Source organism: Ylistrum balloti, unplaced genomic scaffold, assembly GCF_031769215.1.
Source record: "Ylistrum balloti isolate Yb309-2 unplaced genomic scaffold, AGI_CSIRO_Ybal_v1 Utg369640, whole genome shotgun sequence".
In the NCBI taxonomy this organism is placed as follows: domain Eukaryota; kingdom Metazoa; phylum Mollusca; class Bivalvia; order Pectinida; family Pectinidae; genus Ylistrum; species Ylistrum balloti.
In genome coordinates, this window is record NW_026781901.1 from 1,395,749 (window position 1) to 1,419,674 (window position 23,926).

The 23,926-nt window shown below is 34.4% G+C and overlaps 1 protein-coding gene across 1 annotated transcript; it reads left to right on the plus strand.

Moving 5' to 3' along the window:
* Positions 1-1,635: 1,635 nt before the first annotated feature.
* On the plus strand, positions 1,636-23,169 carry LOC132553618 (MAU2 chromatid cohesion factor homolog). Its single transcript, XM_060217879.1, has 18 exons — positions 1,636-1,869; positions 1,983-2,000; positions 4,523-4,588; positions 5,149-5,244; positions 5,596-5,718; positions 6,153-6,308; positions 6,810-6,885; positions 7,262-7,335; positions 7,796-7,886; positions 8,506-8,609; positions 8,870-8,947; positions 10,183-10,248; positions 12,401-12,528; positions 13,415-13,492; positions 13,737-13,848; positions 15,271-15,361; positions 16,572-16,699; positions 17,425-23,169. Exons 1-18 carry the CDS (start codon positions 1,636-1,638, stop codon positions 17,485-17,487), a joined length of 1,782 nt encoding a protein of 593 aa, XP_060073862.1. The 3' UTR covers positions 17,488-23,169.
* Positions 23,170-23,926: the final 757 nt, after the last annotated feature.

Genomic DNA, 23,926 nt, shown 5'->3' on the forward strand with positions numbered 1-23,926 from the left:
TCTTGTTCTATAACATGTGTCACATCCACTTCCAGTCCTATAACATTTGTCACATACACCTCCAGTCCTATAACATGGTCACATCCACCTCCTGTTCTATAACGTGTGTCACATCCACCTCCCGTCCTATAACGTGTGTCATATTCACCTCCTGTCCTATAACGAGTGTCCCATTCATCTCCCGTCCTATCTAACATGTGTCACATCGAATCCCCGCGCCCTGTATCATATGTCACATCTGTATCCACCAAACTCTCGCTTTTATTCTACATGTATTACTAGAAACGACTAGGCGCTGAATCAGGGAGACCCATCCTTTCCCTCTTCTCAACGGCACTAGAGGTTGCCTTCCTTTTTTTACTCCATCTGTCATACCTAAATTTGTCTTAATTAACGAAAACATCCTCCCATTACACTTTCAAATGATTCATCATCGGAAGTCGTGCAGTGTGGTTTTATTGAAAAAAAGGACTGTTATTTTTAACCATTCACAGAGCAACAGAAATTTATGGAGTGATGACCTATGTATGAACACCAAAAAGGAAATAATAACACAAGCACTATACTAACCACTACTCCAGGATGGGACTTAAAATGCCTCCCCGTGTTAGAATGCCCACCTCGCACGATAAAAATCCCTCTGTGGTACTATCGATGTAGGAACGTTCATGTGTACAAAAGACCTAAATGAATAGCACCTTTAAATACAAGTGTTAGGATTCTATACAGTCGTGCAAAATAATTAGAATGCAATATAACCGTCATTAGGTTTTTACCATTCAACTACAAAGAACTTGTCTTTGGATGGTTCAATTGAGCGTCAGACTAGTAATCCATAGGTCCTTAGTTCGAATCCTAGCGGAGGCATAGAAATATATTATGACATATTTTAAACACTGATGATAAGAGCTGAAATTTGATTTGTTAAATCTAGAAGGTAAATGAGGAAAGTCCAAAGTGATCGACAGAAATGTCAAAATCTAGAGGCGTAGGTGCACTAGCTCCATGCTTTTGTTTTCTACCACTTGCAAACTCGAAGACTGTACGAAAGACACATATGTGAATAGTATCTTTTGATAAAATTTAGAATAAGATATTGAGGTACCAAGTATTGAATTAATTTGCAAGTCCGTGATGCCTTACTGAATTTTGAAACCTACGATGCGTGTAGTGATCAACAGGACTGTCAAAATCTGGATAGGGAGGTGACCTAGGTTAGAATAAATCCCAATTGGAAAAAGAAATATTATAATGTACAAGGTGATTTTAAAAGTAGATACTATCAAGATTTCTCTGTACTAAATATGAAGTTCAGGACGGAAGGCTACTAAATAAAAGCGTCTACATTAAGACTTAGCAGGTGCCCGTTGTAAGGAAAGGTTTACGTCTCTAACACCATCCTCGTATGACATTATAAAAACGATTGCGTACTTATACACAGGGTTAACAGCTTCAGATATTTTTTGTGAACCCGAGTAATCAAATACTTTGAGAGTGACTTCATCAAAAAAAATAAAATCACTAAAATAGTATTTCTTTTTATCAAAACATGGTTCATCAGCAAATTTTTAACGAAAGGTAAACATTTTGTGCGGTATGACCGTCTTCGCGGATTGGCAGCGGGAACTGATCAAAATGGCGACCGGATCGACAGTGTTTGATCCTTGGTATGCTTCATTACTAGGATTAGCAGAGACGTTTAGGACTTCAAATCCTCCAAATATCAGACTATGTATACACTGCCTTCAGTCCATGTTCAACTTCAAACCGCCACCCAAAATCGAAGCCAGAACTCACCTGCAATTGGGTAATATTCTGTTAGCCCATACAAAAAACACCGACTTGGCCAGGACGCATTTAGAACAAGCAGTAAGTAGCACAGAGTTGTATAACAATTGTATCAGTTTCTATTTCATCGATCGTTATCGTTGCATCGTTTGGTATTGGATGATTTCTCCTTACTTGTCTGTTTCTACTTGCAGTGGGCACTGTCAGTTTCTGTATCCTTTTGTGACTTGAGTTCAATACAACAATGAAACTGGATTTATCTTGATTGTCAGCAGCTGACCCGATCTAACACAAAGGCACGGCAACCGGAGAGGAGCAAAACTCGTACACCTATAGCTAAACGATCGCAGAGAGAAATCCGAGGAACGACCGTGAATTAAGCGAAAATGGGAGAGATATTTTGTTTTGTTTTGAAGACATTTGGTCAAGGGGAAATAACCTAACGTTATTTCTGGTTGATCCAGTATATGGCTCGGTCGTGTACTTTTTAATCAATTGATCATTGATACATATATGATAAGGATTCTCGTTTTTGTTGATTGCTACAACATGCCCATGTCAACATTCTGTACAGCTCAACAACTAATTTAGTGTCCATTTTCTGGTATAAAAGCATGTGGGGATCAAACCTGTCAACATCTTCCCTGTCTTACATCCTGCCAATTGACTTAGTGAAACAGTCTTATTCAATTTTTTATTGCAGTCAGTTAATGATAACCTGAACATACTCAACAGATTCCAATTAAGTTATTCATAATATTTCAGAAAAATGAAAGATTAATTGGTTGAAATTGTGTGATTTTTTTATTGATATTTGTAATCCGTATGAACTGATGCATGGACTTTGGTTAAACTCAAAGTTGAGAATATATGTTATATAGAAATAGTTTCTCACATCAAGTGGAGAATCATTTTTTAATGTGAAACCCTTACAATATGACTAATATGGAAAAGGGATTGATAATTGATCAAAATGTTCCTATCCTATTGTATAAGGTTAACATTAAGGAAAAAGAAAATCAATTTCCAACACTTGTCTCAGTTCTCTAGTATATGGTCATTGTAAACCCTTGTACAATTAATTGTACACATATACATACATGGGTATTAAAAAGGCAAAACCTAAAAAGAATTTAACAGTTTCTGAACATAGATATTTTTGTATGGAGACTTTGTTGATATTTACCATTGTTTGAACGAAGGATATTATAATTTTATTTGTAGACAAATCAGAAAAATTCTGACATTCTAGAAATAATTGAGTAATTTAGATACCATATGACAATGTCACAATGGTGTGTGCGCACTAAATTTGCTTACCTATACAATTATTACAAAGGCCATGTTGATTCCCAAATTGTCACCTGATAGCAGTTGTTGTCCAGGTCAGATATTAATTTGTGTACTAACCTACACTCACACGAGCACTTTTAATCATGTATCATTGTGACATTCATATGCATTCATGAAGTATTCAGTGATAAATCTGTGTGCCAGTTCCTTGGTCTGTACACATAGAATGTTGATGGTACTCATAGAATTTCTGAACATACTTACATTTTACAGATTGGGCCCCATTAATTTCAGCAATAATGTTGAAAAGAACCCATGGAAATATATATTGTCGATCATGAGTATTTATTTATATAACACATATATGTTTATTTGATGGTACTGTAACAGAAGTCATTACTTATTTCAATGCCTCAGCTAGGAATTGAACCTGTGACCCCTTGCTTACTAGTCTGATGCTCAACCAATCGAGCTAAAGAGAAGTTCTCTCTAGCCGAGTGGTATATTGTAGTTAGTATTTTACCAGGGTTACATACTCCCCCACCAGGAACTAGCTTGTCCTTGAGTTTCCAGGGGTTACAGTGATGCTGGTGGGGCATGGCTAAGTACCATTCCCGGATCCCTACATGGGCTCCAAGGTTACAGTACCAAAACACATCTTATAAAATTTGCCTCTCTCATCTGAAGTCTCCCTTTCTGCATTGTATTTGTCTCTATTGTATAGTAATGATTGTGCTGTAAATTTCTATTTTGTTTGTTTGCTGGCCATGGGTTTATCACTCTGTCAACACAGGGTCATTTTGAGACATTGTCTCTTTGTTCTACCTGGTGGCTACCTCACTGAACAATAAGTTACAGGAGACTATTTTCATGCCATCCAGAGTAAATGGGGTAAATTTTCTTGCCCAAGGATACAACCAAGACTGTATTTGACAGTCCACTACTTAGTTACACGAGAGAGAAAAAAAGCCTCCTCATGTAGGGATTCTTTGTTACACCACACACTGTGGAGCTTCACCTGAGGATTAAAAATCCAGCTCTCTGTCAAACAAGATATAGCGGTCTCCTTTTTGAAGAATTCTGCTTGATCATATACATGTAGTTCAGAAAACCACAAATCCAAACCCAACACATCAATTTAATCTGTCTTTTTTTTTTTTTTAGAAAAACTTGATTTCTTTGATTCTTGTAGTTCAGCTGAGAGGTAAAATTTAGACAGTAATGTGCATAGTTTCAACACTTTTGAATGATACATGTAAAACATAGAGGTTCATGCTGATCCAATGAAAGCACCTGAAAATGGACACTATGTTGACAGTGGAAGGGAAATAACTCCATCTGACTTACATGATTTGTAGTTAAATGATTAATCTATAGAAAATTGTTAGTATGTTTTTATGAAAAGTGTTACTATAAATTGATTCCTTAACATAATAAAAAGATGCCAGCAAGTGATGATGTCAAATTTGAAGCTGCTTGTGTGTTAGCACAGATGTTTCAGGATCAGGTATGATTAATGCACTACATATTTCATAATTTTCAATACTTGTTTTAGTGTCTGACTGTTATTTATTGGTATTTGTGCTTGGATGCTCATTTATCTGTCAGGTCTCTAATTTGTGATACAGGTATTACCGGTGTTGCTCTTAATATCATCTATGATACCAGACTTGTCATTTATGACATCATGAATGCCTGAAAAATTAGCAATGTTGCTTTAGATTTGCATACATTTTTGCACTAAATGTGTATAATTATTATGATTGAGTTTTTCGATAATTTGCCAGTGTTTTTGTGTATATCTCAAGTTTCTTGTTAGTTACTTCATCTACTTTCCCTAATAGCTATACACTAAAATGATATTTGTTAGGGTGCCCAGTATCTATTTGTTAGGGTGCCCAGTATCTATTTGTTAGGGTGTCCAGTATCTATTTGTTAGGGTGCCCAGTATCTAATACTGAATAGACACAAGCTGTTACATTTGTATCATAGTGACTGAGCTTTACATGAATGATTCAACATTTGTAGTACTTCAAGTGTTTAAATAAAATCTATTTATTTCTTCAGAATCAACTTCAGCATGCGAGACAGATCTTGGTAAAAGCTGTAGAAATATCCCAGCAGGCACCATATTGGCACTGTAGACTTCTATTTCAGCTTGCAGTAAGTAATCAGCATACAGTCAGTGCAGACATTAAAGTCTTTAACATGTTGGTGATATTGATTATAGAACCTGATAATTTCTTAATTGAATATGTTACTAAATACCATTTTCAGAATAAGTTACTACTCGCCTTATAATAATTTATCTGTGATACATTCCTTATGTATGGCTTATTATTATTATGATATACTCGAGAGTGTTAGGATAACTATAGTACTTTCACAGTATTAGTTGAAATCACATATCATTAGACCTGAAAACATAAGTATCCATAGACATGCCAAAAATATTGGATAGATTGGTTGCAGGTGTTGTTTGTAGACCTCACTGGACATATATGTTATTTTCAGCAAATCCATTCAATAGAAAAAGATTTTGTCACAGCATGTCAGTTACTATCAGCGGGTGCCGAGTTCTCAGACACAGCTCACTCAGAGTATACCAAGCTCCTATTTGTTCTCAGCAAAGGCATGGTAAGTTCCAGATTAAAACTCATTTATTATGTCAGAAAATTCAGATTTAATTGTCTTGTAATTGAGGAATTGCAGATGGTTTATTTTTAATGTGTCATTGTCATATATATATGGATGTCTCTATGATGTGACTATATCTTACCATCAATGATATACCTGTATTTACCTGATTATCTGCTAATTACCTGTCCATATATCTAGCCATCAATGATTTACCTGTATCTACCTGATTATATGTGAATTTACCTGTAACTATATCTTACCATCAATGATTTACCTGTATTTACCTGATTATCTGCTAATTGCCTGTCCATATATCTTAACCCTCAAGGATTTACCTGTATGTACCTAATTATCTGTTAATTTACCTGTAACTATATCTTACCATCAATGATTTACCTGTGTGTACCTAATTATCTATGAATTACCTGTAGCTGTACCTGATAGACAAGAAGACAACAGATGTCCATGGCACGCTGAGTACTGCTGGTCAGATGATAGAAACATACAATGGTCCACCTGTTCAGAAAGAGTCGTTAAAGGTGTTTTTCCTCGTCCTGCAAGTGTGTCATTATCTCATGGCTGGCCAGGTAAACTTTAACAAAGCTTACTTGTTCATGTAATCATAAGAACTTTGTTCATTCTATCTTGGTCCTAGCAACATATATGATAAAGCTACACTCTTATTTCTGAAAGTTTTAGGCATCTCTATGATTAAATCACATTACATCCTTTACAACAGTCTGACTGAACAGTTTCAGCCATCAATTTTGACTTCCAGTCTTTGATGTATTATGTACCTGTTTCTACCATATTTTATTTTGTTCAGCTCGTGTTATAGGGTATTCTTTCATCTGCTGAGTTTAATTCTCTAGTCTTCAAGACCGAAAATAAAATAAAATAAATTCCTTGCTCTTACAATAGATAATGATACCATACTATACTGGTCAGAATAAAATATATTTATTTGAGTTAAGCAGATATAATAAAATTAATCTTCCCAACAGGTGTATATACCAGATCTATTTTGTGACTGGTTCTATCAGTAGTGTAAATCTTCACATGTGCAGTATTATTGGTGCTTATTTCAGGTGAAGAGTGTGAAACCAGCCTTAAAAAATCTCCAGCAAATCATACAGACAATAACTCAGTTACACACAGATGAAGGTAGGAGTCCTTGTATCTCTTGGATGGTTGGATGATGTACTAGAAAAAGTTTGGTCTCTATTATAATGATCAAAGTAGTACACTGTAAATCTTTGGTTGGTTTAAAGTGATGGTTTTGTCATGATAATTTTCTGGTTACACCACTTTTCCATCTAGTGAGGTTTTCCCTTATTCATAGTTTTATTTCAGATTGTTGAAGTTTTGATGTGAAAACTTGAAAATTAAAGAGTACTAAAGTACTAGCATTACAAAAATGTATTTATAGACAGTTGACATATGGAACCGGACAGAATCCCTGTGGAAGAGGCAAATAAAATACATCTCTGCCATATTAACTCTGTATCATATTTTAAGTGTTCAATGTTCTTGTTCACAGAACCGACCTCCAGTAATCCTGTAGACATGTTTCACTGGCTTCCTATTGAACATATGTGTGTACTGGTATACTTGGTAAGTGCTATTCGTTTTCATTACCTATAACATATGTAACTTAAAGTAGATAACTACAGCAGCTGAGACCTCAGAACAACTATGTTGTAAAGAACGTTTTGATCCTTGTGAATTTTGCGTTACCTGTATAGCTGTCTTAGTTGTTCATCAGTTGTGTTTCATTGTCAAATGTTTTCATGCATTAGTTATGTTCCCTTTGGTCAATTAATTCAAATTTTCCCGTAGAGATTTGTTTTGAATGTTCTTGCTGGACGTAGATTTTTAATTACAAAATTCAAGGTCAACATCCTCTAAATAGATGATTTAATTAGTGTCATGTAATTTTTGTAATGGTTATATTGGGTGCATCAAACAGAAATTTCCAAGAATGCTTTATTCAGAAAGTGAAGTGTTTACTTGATTAATGTATAATGAATATCTTCTTGTTAAACACTTTTGATTTGATTGGTTTCCTTTACAGGTAACAGTAATGCACTCAATGCAGGCAGGATACATGGACAAGGCACAAAAATACACAGACAAAGCTCTTATGCAAATAGAAAAATTAAAAAGTAAGAGACACACAAGTGAATAACACTTTTCAGTACAAATTTACAATTAGATACTAATAAAACCAAATAATGCATTAAACTGCAGTCCACAGTTGTTACATTCTTCAAGGACTCGTCAGTGATGGTACATCATGCAGCTGTTATGTCCTTCAAGGACTCATCAGTGATGCTACATCACACAGCTGTTACGTCCATCAAGAACTTGTCAGTGATGCTACATCATACAACTGTTACGTCCTTCAAGGACTCGTCAATGATGCTAAGGGCCTAAATTGTTTAAACCTTTGAGGTGACTGAGGAAAAACTTAATTTGTTGAATTATTAAAAACCAGATGAGGAGATGCACTAATTCTAGAATTGAGTAAACATCATTAACTGCTGAATTAGATGATGGGGCATGTTTTTGTAAGATTTGTCAAAACAGTACACTTAGATAATCTCTGCCATTAATGCTCTCTTCAAATTAGAAGGAGGAATATACCTGACAGTCATCCGTGATGTCATATAGGTTCAGAGATTTTATTTGTAAAAATAAAACACTCTCAACAGTGGTCAGTGATTAGTTGGTAAATTGTCACGTTGATGTTTTATGTTGTAAACTGATTTACTTATTTTACAGTGTTAGATGCCCATCCACTGTTGTCACAGTTTCAGCTCATGTTGTTGGAGCACATAATAATGTGTCGACTTATAATGGGCAATAAAACCATGGCTATTCAAGAGGTGAGTAGAAACAGAAGATCTACAAGTTAGCTCATGTCTTGACTTCAGAACTCGCAGAGACCTGTGGATTTCTTTTATACACGACTGTCTCTGATTAGTCAATGACTCTTATATCATAATTCCAAAGGAAACTAAATTGCTAATTAAATTTGTCAACTGATAAATATAACAAAAAATGAGGCTGCGATAAAGGATGAAGCTCCACATGTCTTATAAGTAAAAACAATACTAATAAGGCTATTATGTTTATTTTTCCGCAGATTTTTCAAGCATGTCATGTGTGTCAGCAGCAGCCACGACTTTTTAGCACTCACTCTGCACAGATCCATACACTGTTGGTAAGTCAACTGTACCGTGAGTACCTTTTTTTCCTGTTTAAAAGTACGAGTGATGTCATTTCAACGTAACAAATATTGACATGGTCAAGATTTATAAAGTAACTTGTATGTTGTTGTTATTTACAGTATAACTGGCAGTGTTGTTAACTGACATGGTTTATATCGATATGAAAAGCCTGCCAATTTCAGATCTTGTCTAGAAAAAAATTTGGAATTTTTTCAGATTTATGCCTTTGATATGTTTTCATGAAATATCCATAAAGTAATTTTGATTATTACCTCAAACCTAAAATTATTTAAAATTTATAGTTGTAACCTTCTTTAGAAACAAAAACATTTAAAAAAGATCTTGATCACAGTTCCTGAAAAGGCTTGAATTCTTCACTTTTAACCCACTTCAACACTGACTGATCCTTACATGGGTAGGGGATTAGGGAAGGTTGGATGTGTGTATAAGTGTGCAAAGGATTAAAAGAGCACATTTTTCTTTGTTCAGTTTTTATTTTATTTTTTTTTAGGATGGGTATTGGTAAAAATAAAAGATAAATATTTTGCTATCAGTTTTATGTGAGGGCTACATATGGGGTATATGTCTTTAATCCATGAGGGTTGTGGATTGTACTGTAGCTCATAGCACGAAATACCGGTGTACAATCGTTCTAGGGATAGGAGAAGGGGAAAGTTAATTTGTATTTTGTAGCAGTCATGGGTGTGAAGGATTGAATAGAGTGATATCTAGAAAGTCTATGTGAACCATGACTGACTGTAACACTTAATGACATTATATCACTTAAGACTCACGTCTGTTATTCTCTGCCTTTTGTTGTTGATTGAAATCCATCTTTTACCTAATAGATAAAGAGGCTCACTTCATGAAAATTTCAGCTTTATAATGCTGTGTAGATATCGCTGTAGGAGCATTTATATGTTAACAAGTTGCTTTTATGTTGAAATTTACTGCAGGACAAAAATAGTGAAAATACTACAGTAAATATACTTATTTTAGTCTGTCAGATTTTTGCCAGATATCAATTTTTAACAAATAAACTTAACAATGAATTAGTGCATTCACAATAATTGGTATATTAATGACATACAGGAACTGTGAACAGTACAATAATATTTTAGTGTAATATCTTTGGCATGAATGGTGCTGAAATGAAATTAGTACTTAAATATATGTTTATAGTAGCATGATGTAGATTTATGTGAAGGTATTGTACTTGGTTTTGCAGGGATTATATGCTATGTCCATGAACTGTATGGAAGCTGCAGAGGCACAGTTCAAAACTGCCATTAAGGTGAGTTATATTGATCAGAGATGATCATAGTCATAGCTATTGATATTTACTTCCAGTTATGAAAATTAAAGATGCCAAACTCAAAAGTTTGCCCATCTTGAAGTTTTATGTCATCTTTAAATGGTCACTGATGAAATGAGAAATCAACACTAAATGTTGTTTTGTCAGATCACTTAACTTTGCTGACATGCTTCCTGTACTCATGTTAGTATTATTTTATTTATGAATGATCAGGATTTAATGCCATTGTACTACAGTGTGTAAAAATAATGAAAAAAATACTAACTTAACTTAATTGTTGATGTATGTGTTTCTGTCTGTAAAAAATATCAATCATTCTTGTATAATGTTTTATTGATATTAGAAACATTTACCTATCAGTAGAAATGTTTACCTATCAGTAGAAATCTTTACCTATCAGTAGAAATGTTTACCTGTCAGTAGAAACATTTACCTATCAGTAGAAATGTTTACCTATCAGTAGAAATCTTTACCTATCAGTAGAAATGTTTACCCATCAGTAGAAATGTTTACTTGTCAGTAGAAATGTTTAACTGTCAGTAGAAATGTTTACCTATCAGTAGAAATGTTTACCCATCAGTAGAAATGTTTACCCGTCAGTAGAAATGTTTACTTGTCAGTAGAAATGTTTAACTGTCAGTAGAAATGTTTACCTATCAGTAGAAATGTTTACCTGTCAGTAGAAACATTTACCTATCAGTAGAAATGTTTACCTATCAGTAGAAATGTTTACCTATCAGTAGAAATGTTTACCTGTCAGTAGAAATGTTTACCTATCAGTAGAAATGTTTACCCATCAGTAGAAATGTTTACTTGTCAGTAGAAATGTTTACCCATCAGTAGAAATGTTTACCTGTCAGTAGAAATGTTTACCTATCAGTAGAAATGTTTACTTGTCAGTAGAAATGTTTACCTATCAGTAGAAATGTTTAGCTGTCAGTAGAAATGTTTACCTATCAGTAGAAATGTTTACCCGTCAGTAGAAATGTTTACTTGTCAGTAGAAATGTTTAACTGTCAGTAGAAATGTTTACCTGTCAGTAGAAATGTTTACCTATCAGTAGAAATGTTTACCTGTCAGTAGAAATGTTTACCTATCAGTAGAAATGTTTACCTGTCAGTAGAAACATTTACCTATCAGTAGAAATGTTTACCTATCAGTAGAAATGTTTACCTATCAGTAGAAATGTTTACCTGTCAGTAGAAATGTTTACCTGTCAGTAGAAATGTTTACCTGTCAGTAGAAATGTTTACCTATCAGTAGAAATGTTTACCTGTCAGTAGAAATGTTTACCTATCAGTAGAAATGTTTACCTGTTTACCTATCAGTAGAAATGTTTACCTATCAGTAGAAATCTTTACCTATCAGTAGAAATGTTTACCTATCAGTAGAAATGTTTACTTGTCAGTAGAAATGTTTACCTGTCAGTAGAAATCTTAACTGTCAGTAGAAATGTTTACCCGTCAGTAGAAATGTTTATCAGTAGAAATGTTTACCCGTCAGTAGAAATGTTTATCAGTAGAAATGTTTACCCGTCAGTAGAAACATTTACCTGTCAGTAGAAATGTTTAACTGTCAGTAGAACTGTCAGTAGAAATGTTTACCCGTCAGTAGAAGCGTTTACCTGTCAGTAGAAACATTTACCTGTCAGTAGAAACATTTACCTATCAGTAGAAATGTTTACCTGTCAGTAGAAATGTTTATTTATCTGTAGAAATGTTTACCTGTCAGTAGAAATGTTTACCTATCAGTAGAAATGTTAACCTGTCAGTAGAAATGTTTACCTGTCAGTAGAAACATTTACCTATCAGTAGAAATGTTTACCTGTCAGTAGAAACATTTACCTATCAGTAGAAATGTTTACTTGTCAGTAGAAATGTTTACCTATCAGTAGAAATGTTTACCTATTAGTAGAAATGTTTACCTGTCAGTAGAAATGTTTACCTGTCAGTAGAAATGTTAACCTGTCAGTAGAAATGTTTACCTGTTTACCTGTCAGTAGAAATGTTTACATGTCAGTAGAAAGGTTTACCTATCAGTAGAAATGTTTACCTGTCAGTAGAAATGTTTACCAGTCAGTAGAAATGTTTATCAGTAGAAATGTTAACCTATCACTGTCTTTATTTTTCAGTTTTCCAAAGCAATGGAGTTGGAATCTTTTGTTCACCTCAATTTAGCAATAGTATACCTGAGAACCAACCGACAGGGGGAACTTGTCAGCATTCTTGAAAAACTTGAACCTGAGAAATTGTCAACTCAGTAAGTTAAAGTAGATTTACACAAAACATCTTGTAACAGATGTCATTATTTATTACCTGCATCCACAAGACCTCTGGTTTACTTATGTGACACTTAAACGGTCAAGCTAAAGAGGAGTTCTCTCTAGCTGAGCATTATATAACGACTAGTATCTTAGCAGGGTTACATATCAGAAATTCTGATTCATAGTAGGAATAACATTACGTAGTTTAAATAACAGAGGAAGAAAATGGTTACTATGATATAAGAATGTTTTTGTAAAACAAATGGCTCTGCCACAACAATTTGAAGTCTTAAAGTTATTTTGAAATTTTGTTTGAGAACTAAAAGAATTCATTTGACTGCTTAAAGAGGTATAAAGCCATTGTGGTAATACTACCTTCAGCATGTATTAAGGCTGGTATATTACTGCCATTTTATGGGTGGGTATCTAGTGTTCATCTGTCCCGTCCAGTCCTGTTCTGAATCAATTTCACATATTAATGCTAATTTACATGTCTTATAGCAATTTTCAAATTCATTAAGAATTAATAGGTCACTGTGATTTTTAAGTCATTGAGACGAAATTATCAAATAAATAAAAAGACAATAGAGATGTATATATCCCAAAGTGTCTTCCCATCATAAACTTACACAAACATATTATGGCCTCCCACAATGACACACATCGAAATGAAAATTTCATATTTTAACGACAAGATTAATAAGCTTATATGTACTATGTAAATAGTCTGTAATTAATAAGGAAAAGTCATTACTTCTTGAAGCCCTGTTGGACAATGAGATATATATCTTATGTAGATCAATATGTGACACTTGAATAAAACAAAATAATTATTAGATATTTTTAAAAAAGTTATTGTGATATCATTATGCTCTTTAACAGCTCCCACAGTCTGAAGGCATCCTCCTTTTATGTACGTGGCCTCCAGGCTTTCTTCCAGGCACGGTACAGTGAGGCCAAGTGAGTATGCTATTGATATCGTGTTTTATTTGGACAAAGAAGACATATATATTGATATTGTATCATATGCCTTAGTATTTATCAAAACTGGGTCTTTTTATTCAGTTTTGGTCCATAGATTGAAGATTTGATATTTTGTCCTGTTCCTATTGAAATGGGAAGTTTAAAGTTGGTGCAAAGCATAGAAACCAATTGCAATTGTCAAAAGCTTACCTTTAATGAAATCTTTCAACTTCTTTTATAGGCGCTACCTCAGAGAAACTCTTAAAATGGCAAATGCAGAGGACCTGAATCGACTGACATCGTGCTCTCTGGTGCTGCTCGGACATATATTTCTGTCTCTAGGCAACAATACTGTTAGTATCAACTGTCCAGTCTCTGGGCAACAATACTTAGTGTTCACTGTCCAGTCTCTAGGCAACAATACTTAGTATTCACTGTTCAGTCTCTAGGCAACAATACTTAGCATTCACTGTTCAGTCTCTAGGCAACAATACTTAGTATTCACTGTTCAGTCTCTAGGCAACAATACTTAAGTGTTCACTGTTCAGTCTCAAGGCAACAATACTTAGTATTCACTGTTCAGTCTCTAGGCAACAATACTTAGTGTTCACTGTTCAGTCTCTAGGCAACAATAATTAGCATTCACTGTTCAGTCTCTAAGCGACAATACTTAGCATTTACTTTCCTGTCTCTAGGTAGCAATAATGTTTATGGAAACAATATGTTTACATTAGATCATCAAACATGATAGAAGTTGTCAAGTTGAAAATTGAATCTTTTTCTTTGTTATCTGTAAATTGTTCTTGTTAGCTGACATGGCTACTAATTAATGGGCCAAGTGATCTTACCAAATAGCACACTGTTATCAAACTGATTATTTGATGATTCTACTAGAACAGCTGAAGAGATCTGTATCTATCTGGCTATTATTAGTCCAAAGGGAATCACTGTATGAAAGTAGACTTCGCTTCATTCTGTCTGCAATGGGGCAGATGCGCCAGGATGGAGAATGAAAGTGAATCCTTTAAAATCTTACATATTTAGTCTAGAAAAAAAAATGATAAATTGCTTTTAACAAATGGAGTTTTCTCCCTTGGGCAGAGAGGCTGCAGGCTACATTCATGTAACCCAGTTGAAACAGTTCAGGTGGTCTGGAATTATTCCAGTGTACATGAACTCACTTGTACCGGATGTTGGACCCAATATAGTAAAGCTCAAATTGCACAGTTTCGCAGAATTTCCTGTCAAGCATAAAACAATTAGCTAAAATTAAAATACCATCTATATCTCTCATACATTATAGCACAATGTATCTGGAAATATGTGAGTGTGCCAATCCTACTTTTTATGCTAAACTTCTGAAAACTAATGATATTCAACATATTAGTTTTGGACAGGTATGGCTGGACCTCTTAAACTGCATGTGCCAATATTCTGCAGTTCTTGCAGTTCAACCAGTCCAACTATCTGAACTGCTTATGCGAAAGTGCCCTCGGTCAAATACAGTGGATGTTACTACTTCAATACTAGTTATAATATGATGTAAGCTTGATATATTGTCTTGAACATCATAAGGCTGTGGAAACCTTATGTTTCATTATATACAGGGGATGTCTATTACTCTAGCGTAAGTGATCCTTTGGCCAAGAAACCTTCAAAAAGTATATTTGCTAAACTAGCTGATGGTGTGTTATGTGGAGGAAATAAGATAAAAATGTATGTAGGTAACTTTTTTCTTTTTATCACTTAACTGAATTTTAAATGTTTTTCTGTAGGAAGCTCTAAATATGGTCACACCAGCCATGCAACTTGCAGGAAAGATCCCTGATGTTCACGTACAACTCTGGGCCTCCTCCCTCCTGAAAGGTAGGTTGCTCATGGGTCATAAAAACTCAATTTCTAATCTATTTCTCAAAAAAACTAACATTAAGATCTTTCTCAAATATCACTTTATGTTCCACAGTTGTATATCTTAAATTTAGAATTTTGAGACTGATTGGAAACAAGCTGGCTGACAATCAGCTCTTTTAATTGGACTGATAAAAGTCTATCAGAAATTACTGAAGGAAACTTCAATATCACTTGCTGATTTCACATTTTTGTATATTATGACTTTTGGGTCTAAGATTTACTGTCAAAGAACCAGTACAACCTAGTTAGGTTGATGACACTATTTAATTAGGATTCCTTGTTCATATAGCGATTTTGTTGGTATCTGTCCCTTGTCAGATGTTGTCCATGATCTATTACACTGTTATCCTGCTTATTCATCCGCTTATTTAATAATTGACAAAATGTATAGAAACTTAGTGGCAACTACTGTAAATCACCTAGATTTTGCAAGTACCTTATTTCACCAATTTACCTTTTCAGACATATTTGCGAATACATGATTTCATGAGAAATGACATAAATTCACAAATGATGACTTATCAGAGAATTGATTTATTTCTGTGCATATAATTGCGAAAGGATTTGAATTTGGGATAGACTGTCAAGCTAACAAATTCTATATTACAGGGATTCTCTTATCACATAACTCTTTATTTCTGTGAAATAAGTGAAAACTTGTCAATTAATTTTAAGTGTTTATTTCGGTGCGGCCAGTAAGTTTTTAATACTGAGACACTCATATGGCATCATATTTATGACATCACAATAGTGCTATTCCATGATAATGTCACAACAGGTCTGTTATATGATAAAAAAGATTGTGTTAATGTAAATAGATGTTCCACTCTAGACATATGTAGAATTAATGGAATATGTTACCTACCTGGATGTTGTCAAGTTTGATTTATCTCAACTAAAGCTGACATTCTGTAACCAAGTCTTATTTCTTGTACCTAATTGTATCAAATTGCATAAAACTTTCTTTACCCTTTTCTTTATCATTACATTTTACTTGATAAGCTCTTTTTTCTGTTAAATGTCTAAAAGAAAATAAGATATGACATCACTTGACATTAGCTGTTATGTTAAGGTACCAGACAGATCGGATGAGACAGAAAAATCTTCCACTACCTTAAGTATGAAATTTTCATACATTATCCACATGATCATTGTTTTGTTACAGATTTGTACCGTCTCTGTGGTGATAAAGTCAATGAGGCTGAAGGTTTTAAAATGCACACTAGCTTTTCACAGTCCCTGTTAAAGGATCATTTTCAGTCATCACAACTCTCAGAACATGGCTTAATACAGGTATGGTTCTGGTCTTAATGACTTATCTTTAATCTCTCTCAGAAGGCCTCTTATAATTTGATCTTGAGGTATAGATGGAAATTTTGCTATTAAACTTTGTACCTTGTGGAGATTTTTTATCAAACTTTACACAATGGTTACTTATGACAGAATGATTTGTGTCTCAGAGTTCCAAAGCCATTGTTACTTTTTACTTAATGTCTCGGGGACAATATTTTATTTAGGAAATTACATAAGTACCAGTAGCATTGGTTAACATCCATCAGCCTTATATCAATTTACTTAAGTTTGATGTACTGAATCAGCTGATCTTCATTGTCCTGTTTGCAAGATGAGAGAGTGAAATATCAGACAATACTCAGAGAGATAATGATTGTCTATTTGTTGAAGTAGTATTTTGTTCAGAACTTTTTGTTTTTGGCTTTGGGATAGTATTGTAATTTTCCATGTGAATTATGTTATTTGAATCTAGCCTATTAACAATTAGCTCCCAAAACTTGTTTTGTTTTCCATGCAATTATGAACTAATTAGTTGGTCAGTCTTTTACCTTGCCAAAAAAAAACTTTCTGAATTCATTCTCATCACATATTTTGATTTTACGCAGGTGCAGTTGTAATTCAGGTTTTATTTTGCAACTTCAAAAATTGCTCCAGATTTCCTTTATTTTCAAAATTGATATTTATAAAACTGATTTGATGTGATTTTTCGCATTCTAATGTTTCAGTGGACAGAGGGTCCTTGTCCTTTCCATCTTAACACAACAGTTGGGTCAAGTAATATGCTGTGAAAATAAAGACAAGGATGGATATAGGTATATCCACCAGGAACTATCAAACTGCAGTGTAAGTTCAGCCCAGGATTTGTAATGCAGTATAAAATCAGTCAGGACTCATGATGCATTGTAAATTCAACTGGGACTCGTGATAATGCAGTGCAGTGCAGGACTCAAGATGCAGCTTCAAACTTGAATCAGGTCTGATGATGTTTTTGAAAGACATTTAGTCTGAAATACTGACACAATATTGTTAAGTTTGACAGGAATAGAAAGTGGATAGATTAAACAAGGCAAATATATGCTTCAATGGAAAGTTTAAACAATGAATGATACTTTGATGGAAAGTTTAAACAATGTATGACACTTTAATGGGAAGTGTAAACAATGTAAGACACTTGATGGCAAGTTTAAACAATGTATGACACTTCGATGGAAAGTTCAAACAATGTATGACACTTCGATGGAAAGTTCAAACAATGTATGACACTTCGATGGAAAGTTCAAACAATGTATGACACTTCGATGGAAAGTTCAAACAATGTATGACACTTCGATGGAAAGTTCAAACAATGTATGACACTTCGATGGAAAGTTTAAACAATGTATGACACTTCAATGGAAAGTGTGAAACAATGTATGACACTTTGGTTGAAAGTTTAAACAATGTATGACACATTAATGGAAAGTGTAAACAATGTATGACACTTCGATGGAAAGTTTAAACAATTAAAGCACTTTAATGGAAAGTGTAAAACAATGGTTAACACTTTGGTTGAAAGTTTAAACAATGTATGACACTTTAATGGAAAGTGTGAAACAATGAATGACACTTCGATGGAAAGTGTGAAACAATGAATGACATTTTTATGGAAAGTGTAAACAATGTATGACACTTCGATGGAAAGTTTAAACAATGTATGACACTTCGATGGAAAGTGTGAAACAATGAATGACACTTTGATGGAAAGTGTGAAACAATGTATGACACTTTGATGGAAAGTTTAAACAATGTATGACACTTCGATGGAAAGTTTAAACAACGTATGACACTTTGGTGGGAAGTTCACAATCAGGAATTTGTAGCACTTCGTTTGAGAAATAAAACAGGATTGATGGTGTTTTGATGGAAATCATACATACTAATGGTGTTACCAGTTGCCCAGGACAGATTGTGTATTGGAAAGTGTTACACTTTTTTATTATGGTTGTACAAGTTTGTGTACTTCATGAATTTGAAAATGGTGCCTACTTCAACACAGTGTTGACAACAGATAATCTAATTCATGTTTACCAAGTTTCATATTAGTATAGGTCATTCTGTTTAAGACCTGTAAAAAATCTTCGGTGAAAATGCAATGGCATTTTGCTTACGTTTTCTGCTCTTTGTTTTATTTGTTTAGGTAAATGCTGTTATTTTTACCAAGGTCGCTTTTTGCTTAAGTGGTTGAAATGGTTGGACCGGCTGAATTTGTAAGAGAAATGCTAGGCTTAGATCAAAACCGAGACTTGACTGTGGAATATTTGGCATGTGCAGTATTAGGGCACCAGTCATTCCTTGCAGAAACTGACTGAATGAATATGAAGTTTTCAGAATTTCTGCATAGAATATGCCAGTGCATACACATATTCCTGGAAATTTTATGATATACCGTGTGGGTTAAATAGAACGCATTATCATTGTTTTATTTGTGACTGAAAATTCCAAAACTGCAATTTAAGCTTTACACGTAACATTTCAAACATACAGTACAGTTTTTGTTTTTGTTTTCATCGTGGAATACTATACTGCCGAAACCGATTCATCCACCTTTTGCAAAAACGGCCCAATTTGATGACTTTTGCATTTGTAATTTTGGCAAATTTTAAGAAAAACATCTATGTTCCATCTACAGTGTACTTATTTGGTCATGATTTTGGACATAATTCATTTGTTGATCACTGAAATGAAGATACACATAAAGGTTGTAAGGTTTGGTGAGTGTTGGGTAGGTGAAATATAGTTTACAGTTTAAGCAAAGATCTGCATAAAAAAGTTATCTTTATGGCACCATACATTAAGTTATGTGCCTTGAAAGTAATTTTCAATTTTTCCAGTTCTTAAGTAAAATGTTATCAAGTACATTGCTGAATATGAATTATGGATGGATCTTAGTTTCGTTTTTCAGAGAATGGGATAGGAAATCCTAAATATGAAAACTGGGAAATAACGGAATGGAAAAAAATTTAATTACTGATCAGGATAAATGGTGGTTTTAAGAAGACAGATTAACACTCAGAGAAAGTTAATGATAGAAACGATACAAGTAAATACAGAAATATATAGAAAACAGGCGAAGTTTGACTCTCTACTTCTCTATGTGAATGTCTCTCTGCTTATGTAATTTGATATGTAATGGGATGGCGTTCTACCCCTAGCTACAGGGAATGGATTGTTCTCCGCATGTATGTACATTTTATATGTGGATGTGGTATAATTTTATGTAATTTTTAATCTGTGTCTGTAACTATATACCCTGACAACATAATGTTCCTTTACCAACAACTGGTTATAAATATAAAGTATCACACTTAACCCCTTAGTTGGATACCAGGTAATTCCTTATCATAGTAAGCTTCTTAAAATTCCAAAGAAAATTTGAGGTTTTGTCTAGCTGAAAAAACACACAAAAATAAGAAAAACTGAACTTAAACTCATGTCTTTACATGTGCTCAAATTTGTAGTGCTGAAGATGAAGTTTGTGATATTTTTCTGTGTAAAGTGAGAGGGGAAATATCAGAATTTCTTGCTGGTCTTTAGAACCCTGGGTCCCTAACTGTGCAGTGTGATGTCTTCTATTAGACTTGGGATTTTCCTGGGCCTAGATAAGAAATCTTACGCTGAAATATACTTTCCAAGTAATCTGTATTGTGGTTACAAGGTTAATACAAAAATGAAACAGTTAATAAAATGATAACTGAATTCCGATACCTCATCTTCAGACTATTGCATAAGTTTAGCACCTCATCAGTACAAGATTGTATTGACAAACGAGGGTAGCACTTATGAATACATGGTGTCCTAGATCAGTCTGCTTAACAATTCATTACAGTTTTCACTGCAAATAAGTCCCATCCCCTTGTTGTTATTGTCTTGTTTTGACAAAGAAGTGGAAACAAGAAATAGGTGATTTTTTCCTGTCAGCATCTACACCAGTGTTTTAAACAAATTGCTTCTATACCAGTTTCTCAGAAAATATAAGTACTTGAGTCGCTAAATTTGATTTATATATATCATAAACGGTAAAACTCAAATGAGGTCAAAAGAAAATATTTGGAGTAGTTTTTAATTTATTCACATTTTGTTTGGAAACATTGGTTTAGTACCACATAGGTTACCTGAGTATGAATTGGCATAAACTAGAGATTCTCAGATCAAAATGGGAAGACAGACAATCCAGAGAGCGACCAACCAGAAAATTGCTATTCAGAACAAAGTATTGTGGAGTTCTGGATTGCCACTAAAGTTTTGATGATAACAGTTTCCAAAACAGACTACATATACTGACTTTTTAGAAAATAGATTACTTTGAAGTAATTAATAAAAAAAGTTCTGTTTTTATAAATTGTTTTCGAGATGTTGGAGATTACAGAACTGTTGTGATGTATGCCATACTGATGTTATTATTGAAATTGGAACAGATTTTTATCCAAGTATTATTGTGCCATTTTTACTGCATTTTCTTGAGAATCTTTCGAAAGAGAAGATATTTTCCAAGTAATTGTAAATGTCAACTGATTATATTCATTGTGTTGAATAATATGAAAGGCAGCAGATGAGGGTGTAAAATATTAGTATAGTGTTCATGTGTACTTGTCCTTTGTCGTATAGAAATATTGTGTAACTAATAATCACAGAAACCGACCGGATGTAAACACCTTTTGACTGAATGGGCACATGGAGATGTAAACAGGTCCTAGATAACAGTTGGTTACAGATTTTGCGTCTCAATGACTCCTCCTATATCTAGGCATTTAGAATTAAGACAGAAAAGTGGATGTCCTAGTGATCCTGGATAAGTCTGTAGCTATCAGTGTGTTCCTGCCATTATCTGTATACATATTACTGCATCAGTCAAAAGGTGATTTTATGAAGAAAGCTCACATTTTATCCCAAGATTCATGTATTTTCTTATTTCAATGCTGCAAGTTTTTATTGGTAACCAGTTTCCCTGTAGTTCATACTTTTTAGCTCACCTAGTCCAGAGGACATTTGAGCTTATGCCACGGCACAGCGTCTTTCGTCCAGCATTAGGCATCCGTCAATTTTTTTAATAAAAATCAAGACTAGTCTTGAATGACTGACTAGATCTTGACCAAATTTTATCAGAAGCATCTTTGGTGGGAAGGGAACCAAGTTTGTATAAATATTGGTTCTCCGCCCCTAGAGGCTGAGCCCAAAAGTTGGAAAGTTCTTTAAGATACTACTTCTCTAGTTGGAATGATTGGATATTGCCCAAATTTAGGGCCCAGAAAGGGAAAGAGAGAAAATTATCTAAGATCCTTCTTCTTTTGTAGAAGTATCAGGATTCTGTACCATTTCATAGTAATGCATACATAGGTGAAAGGGAATCAATTTTTGATTCTCTAAAATCCCTCTTTTGTGGAAATGCATTGCTACTTTCTTGGGTCAAAGAAAAACATGAGTGATCATTTGATGCCTGTACTGTTGATTGATGTATCACTTCACATTCTAGTCCTGCATCAGTTCTGATTTCTCAAAGCAAACTTTAAATTAATGCTTTTTTCAAATACTGAACTTGATGATAAATTCTCCTGGTAAATTGCCTAGAAAATGTAAAGTAAATACTGTGTCAGAGAGTTTACTCCTAAGTATCTAGGAAATGTGAAGTGAATACTATGTCTGGGGGCTTTTTCCTGGTAAAGTACATAGGAAATGCGAAGTGAATACTATGTCAGGGGGCTTTCTCCTGGTAAAGTAAGTAGGAAATGCGAAGTGAATATTGTGTCAGAGGGCTTTCTCCTGGTAAATATCTAGGGAATGTAAAGTGAATACTATGTCTGGGGGCTTTTTTTTTTCCTGGTAAATTATTTATTAAATGAAAAGAATAATTTTGTAATGATAAATAATCAAGGGTCATTGTGCAATTTCAATTTCTGCATGCAAGTTTCTTTATCAGGATCTGGTGATCGTTTTCAACTCACAGTGTTGATCATTTAAGGCCAAGGCAGTCCACGTATAGTATCTGTAACATTGTTATTACTTTGACAAGTTTGACAGCTGATGGGAGACAGATTCTGTAACATGTATACCAAGATTTATTTGAAATGCTTTAATTGTACGAGGTGATCTTACCTTGTTTTATGTGCCAGGATCATTGTTAGCTGAGATATTTGCTTCCATCATTCTTTATGTAAAAAACATCAATTGATCACCATAAGCATTGTAATATGTACAATGTTGATATTGGCACTGCTTCTGTTCTGCATGTGTTAAGTTTCAAATCAGCAAGTTTTGGAATTAAATATCACAACACTTCTTGTGTTCTGTACATTTAGTTTGAAGTATTTCGAGTTTATTGTTATTTGCAGATATATGGAGGCCATTTTGGCCTTTTGTTTTATACATGTTTTATTTATATGTAAATAAGGTCCAACTGTGTATACTTCTGTTGTAATATCTTATGTGTCACTTGATCATCCATGTCTAATATAAATTGCATGAATTGTCACCAGTGTCTTTGTTTTTATTTACCATCATTCCTAAGTGAAGGAATCATTAAACCCACCTCTAAAGTATGGGGAGGAGGGAATATTAAACCCACCTCTAAAGTAAGGGGAGGAGGGGATATTGCACCCACCTCTTAGTAGGGAGAGGAGGGAGATATTACACCCTCCTCTAAAGTAAGGGTAGAAGGGGGATATTGCACCCACCTCTAAAGTAAGGGGAGGAGGGGATATTACACCCACCTCTAAAGTAGGGGGATATTGCACCCACTTCTTAGTATCTTAGTAGGGAGAGGAGGGAGATATTACACCCTCCTCTAAAGTAAGGGTAGAAGGGGGATATTGCACCCACCTCTAAAGTAAGGGGAGGAGGGGATATTACACCCACCTCTAAAGTAGGGGGATATTGCACCCACCTCTTAGTAGGGAGAGGAGGGAGATATTACACCCTCCTCTAAAGTAAGGGTAGAAGGGGGATATTACACCCACCTCTAAAGTAGGGGGATATTGCACCCACCTCTAAAGTAAGGGTAGAAGGGGGATATTGCACCCACCTCTTAGTAGGGAGAGGAGGGAGATAGTACACCCTCCTCTAAAGTAAGGGTAGAAGGGGGATATTACACCCACCTCTAAAGTAAGGGTAGAAGGGGGATATTTCACCCACCTCTTAGTAGGGAGAGGAGGGAGATATTACACCCTCCTCTAAAGTAGGGGGAGGAGGGGGATA

Coding starts and splice junctions, on each gene's coding strand:
- LOC132553618 (XM_060217879.1), top strand. CDS start 1,636: ATGGCGACCGGATCGACAGTGTTTGATCCTTGGTATGCTTCATTACTA. Junction 6,886..7,261: donor TCAGTTACACACAGATGAAG/GTAGGAGTCCTT, acceptor TCTTGTTCACAG/AACCGACCTCCAGTAATCCT. Junction 7,336..7,795: donor TGTGTGTACTGGTATACTTG/GTAAGTGCTATT, acceptor TTTCCTTTACAG/GTAACAGTAATGCACTCAAT.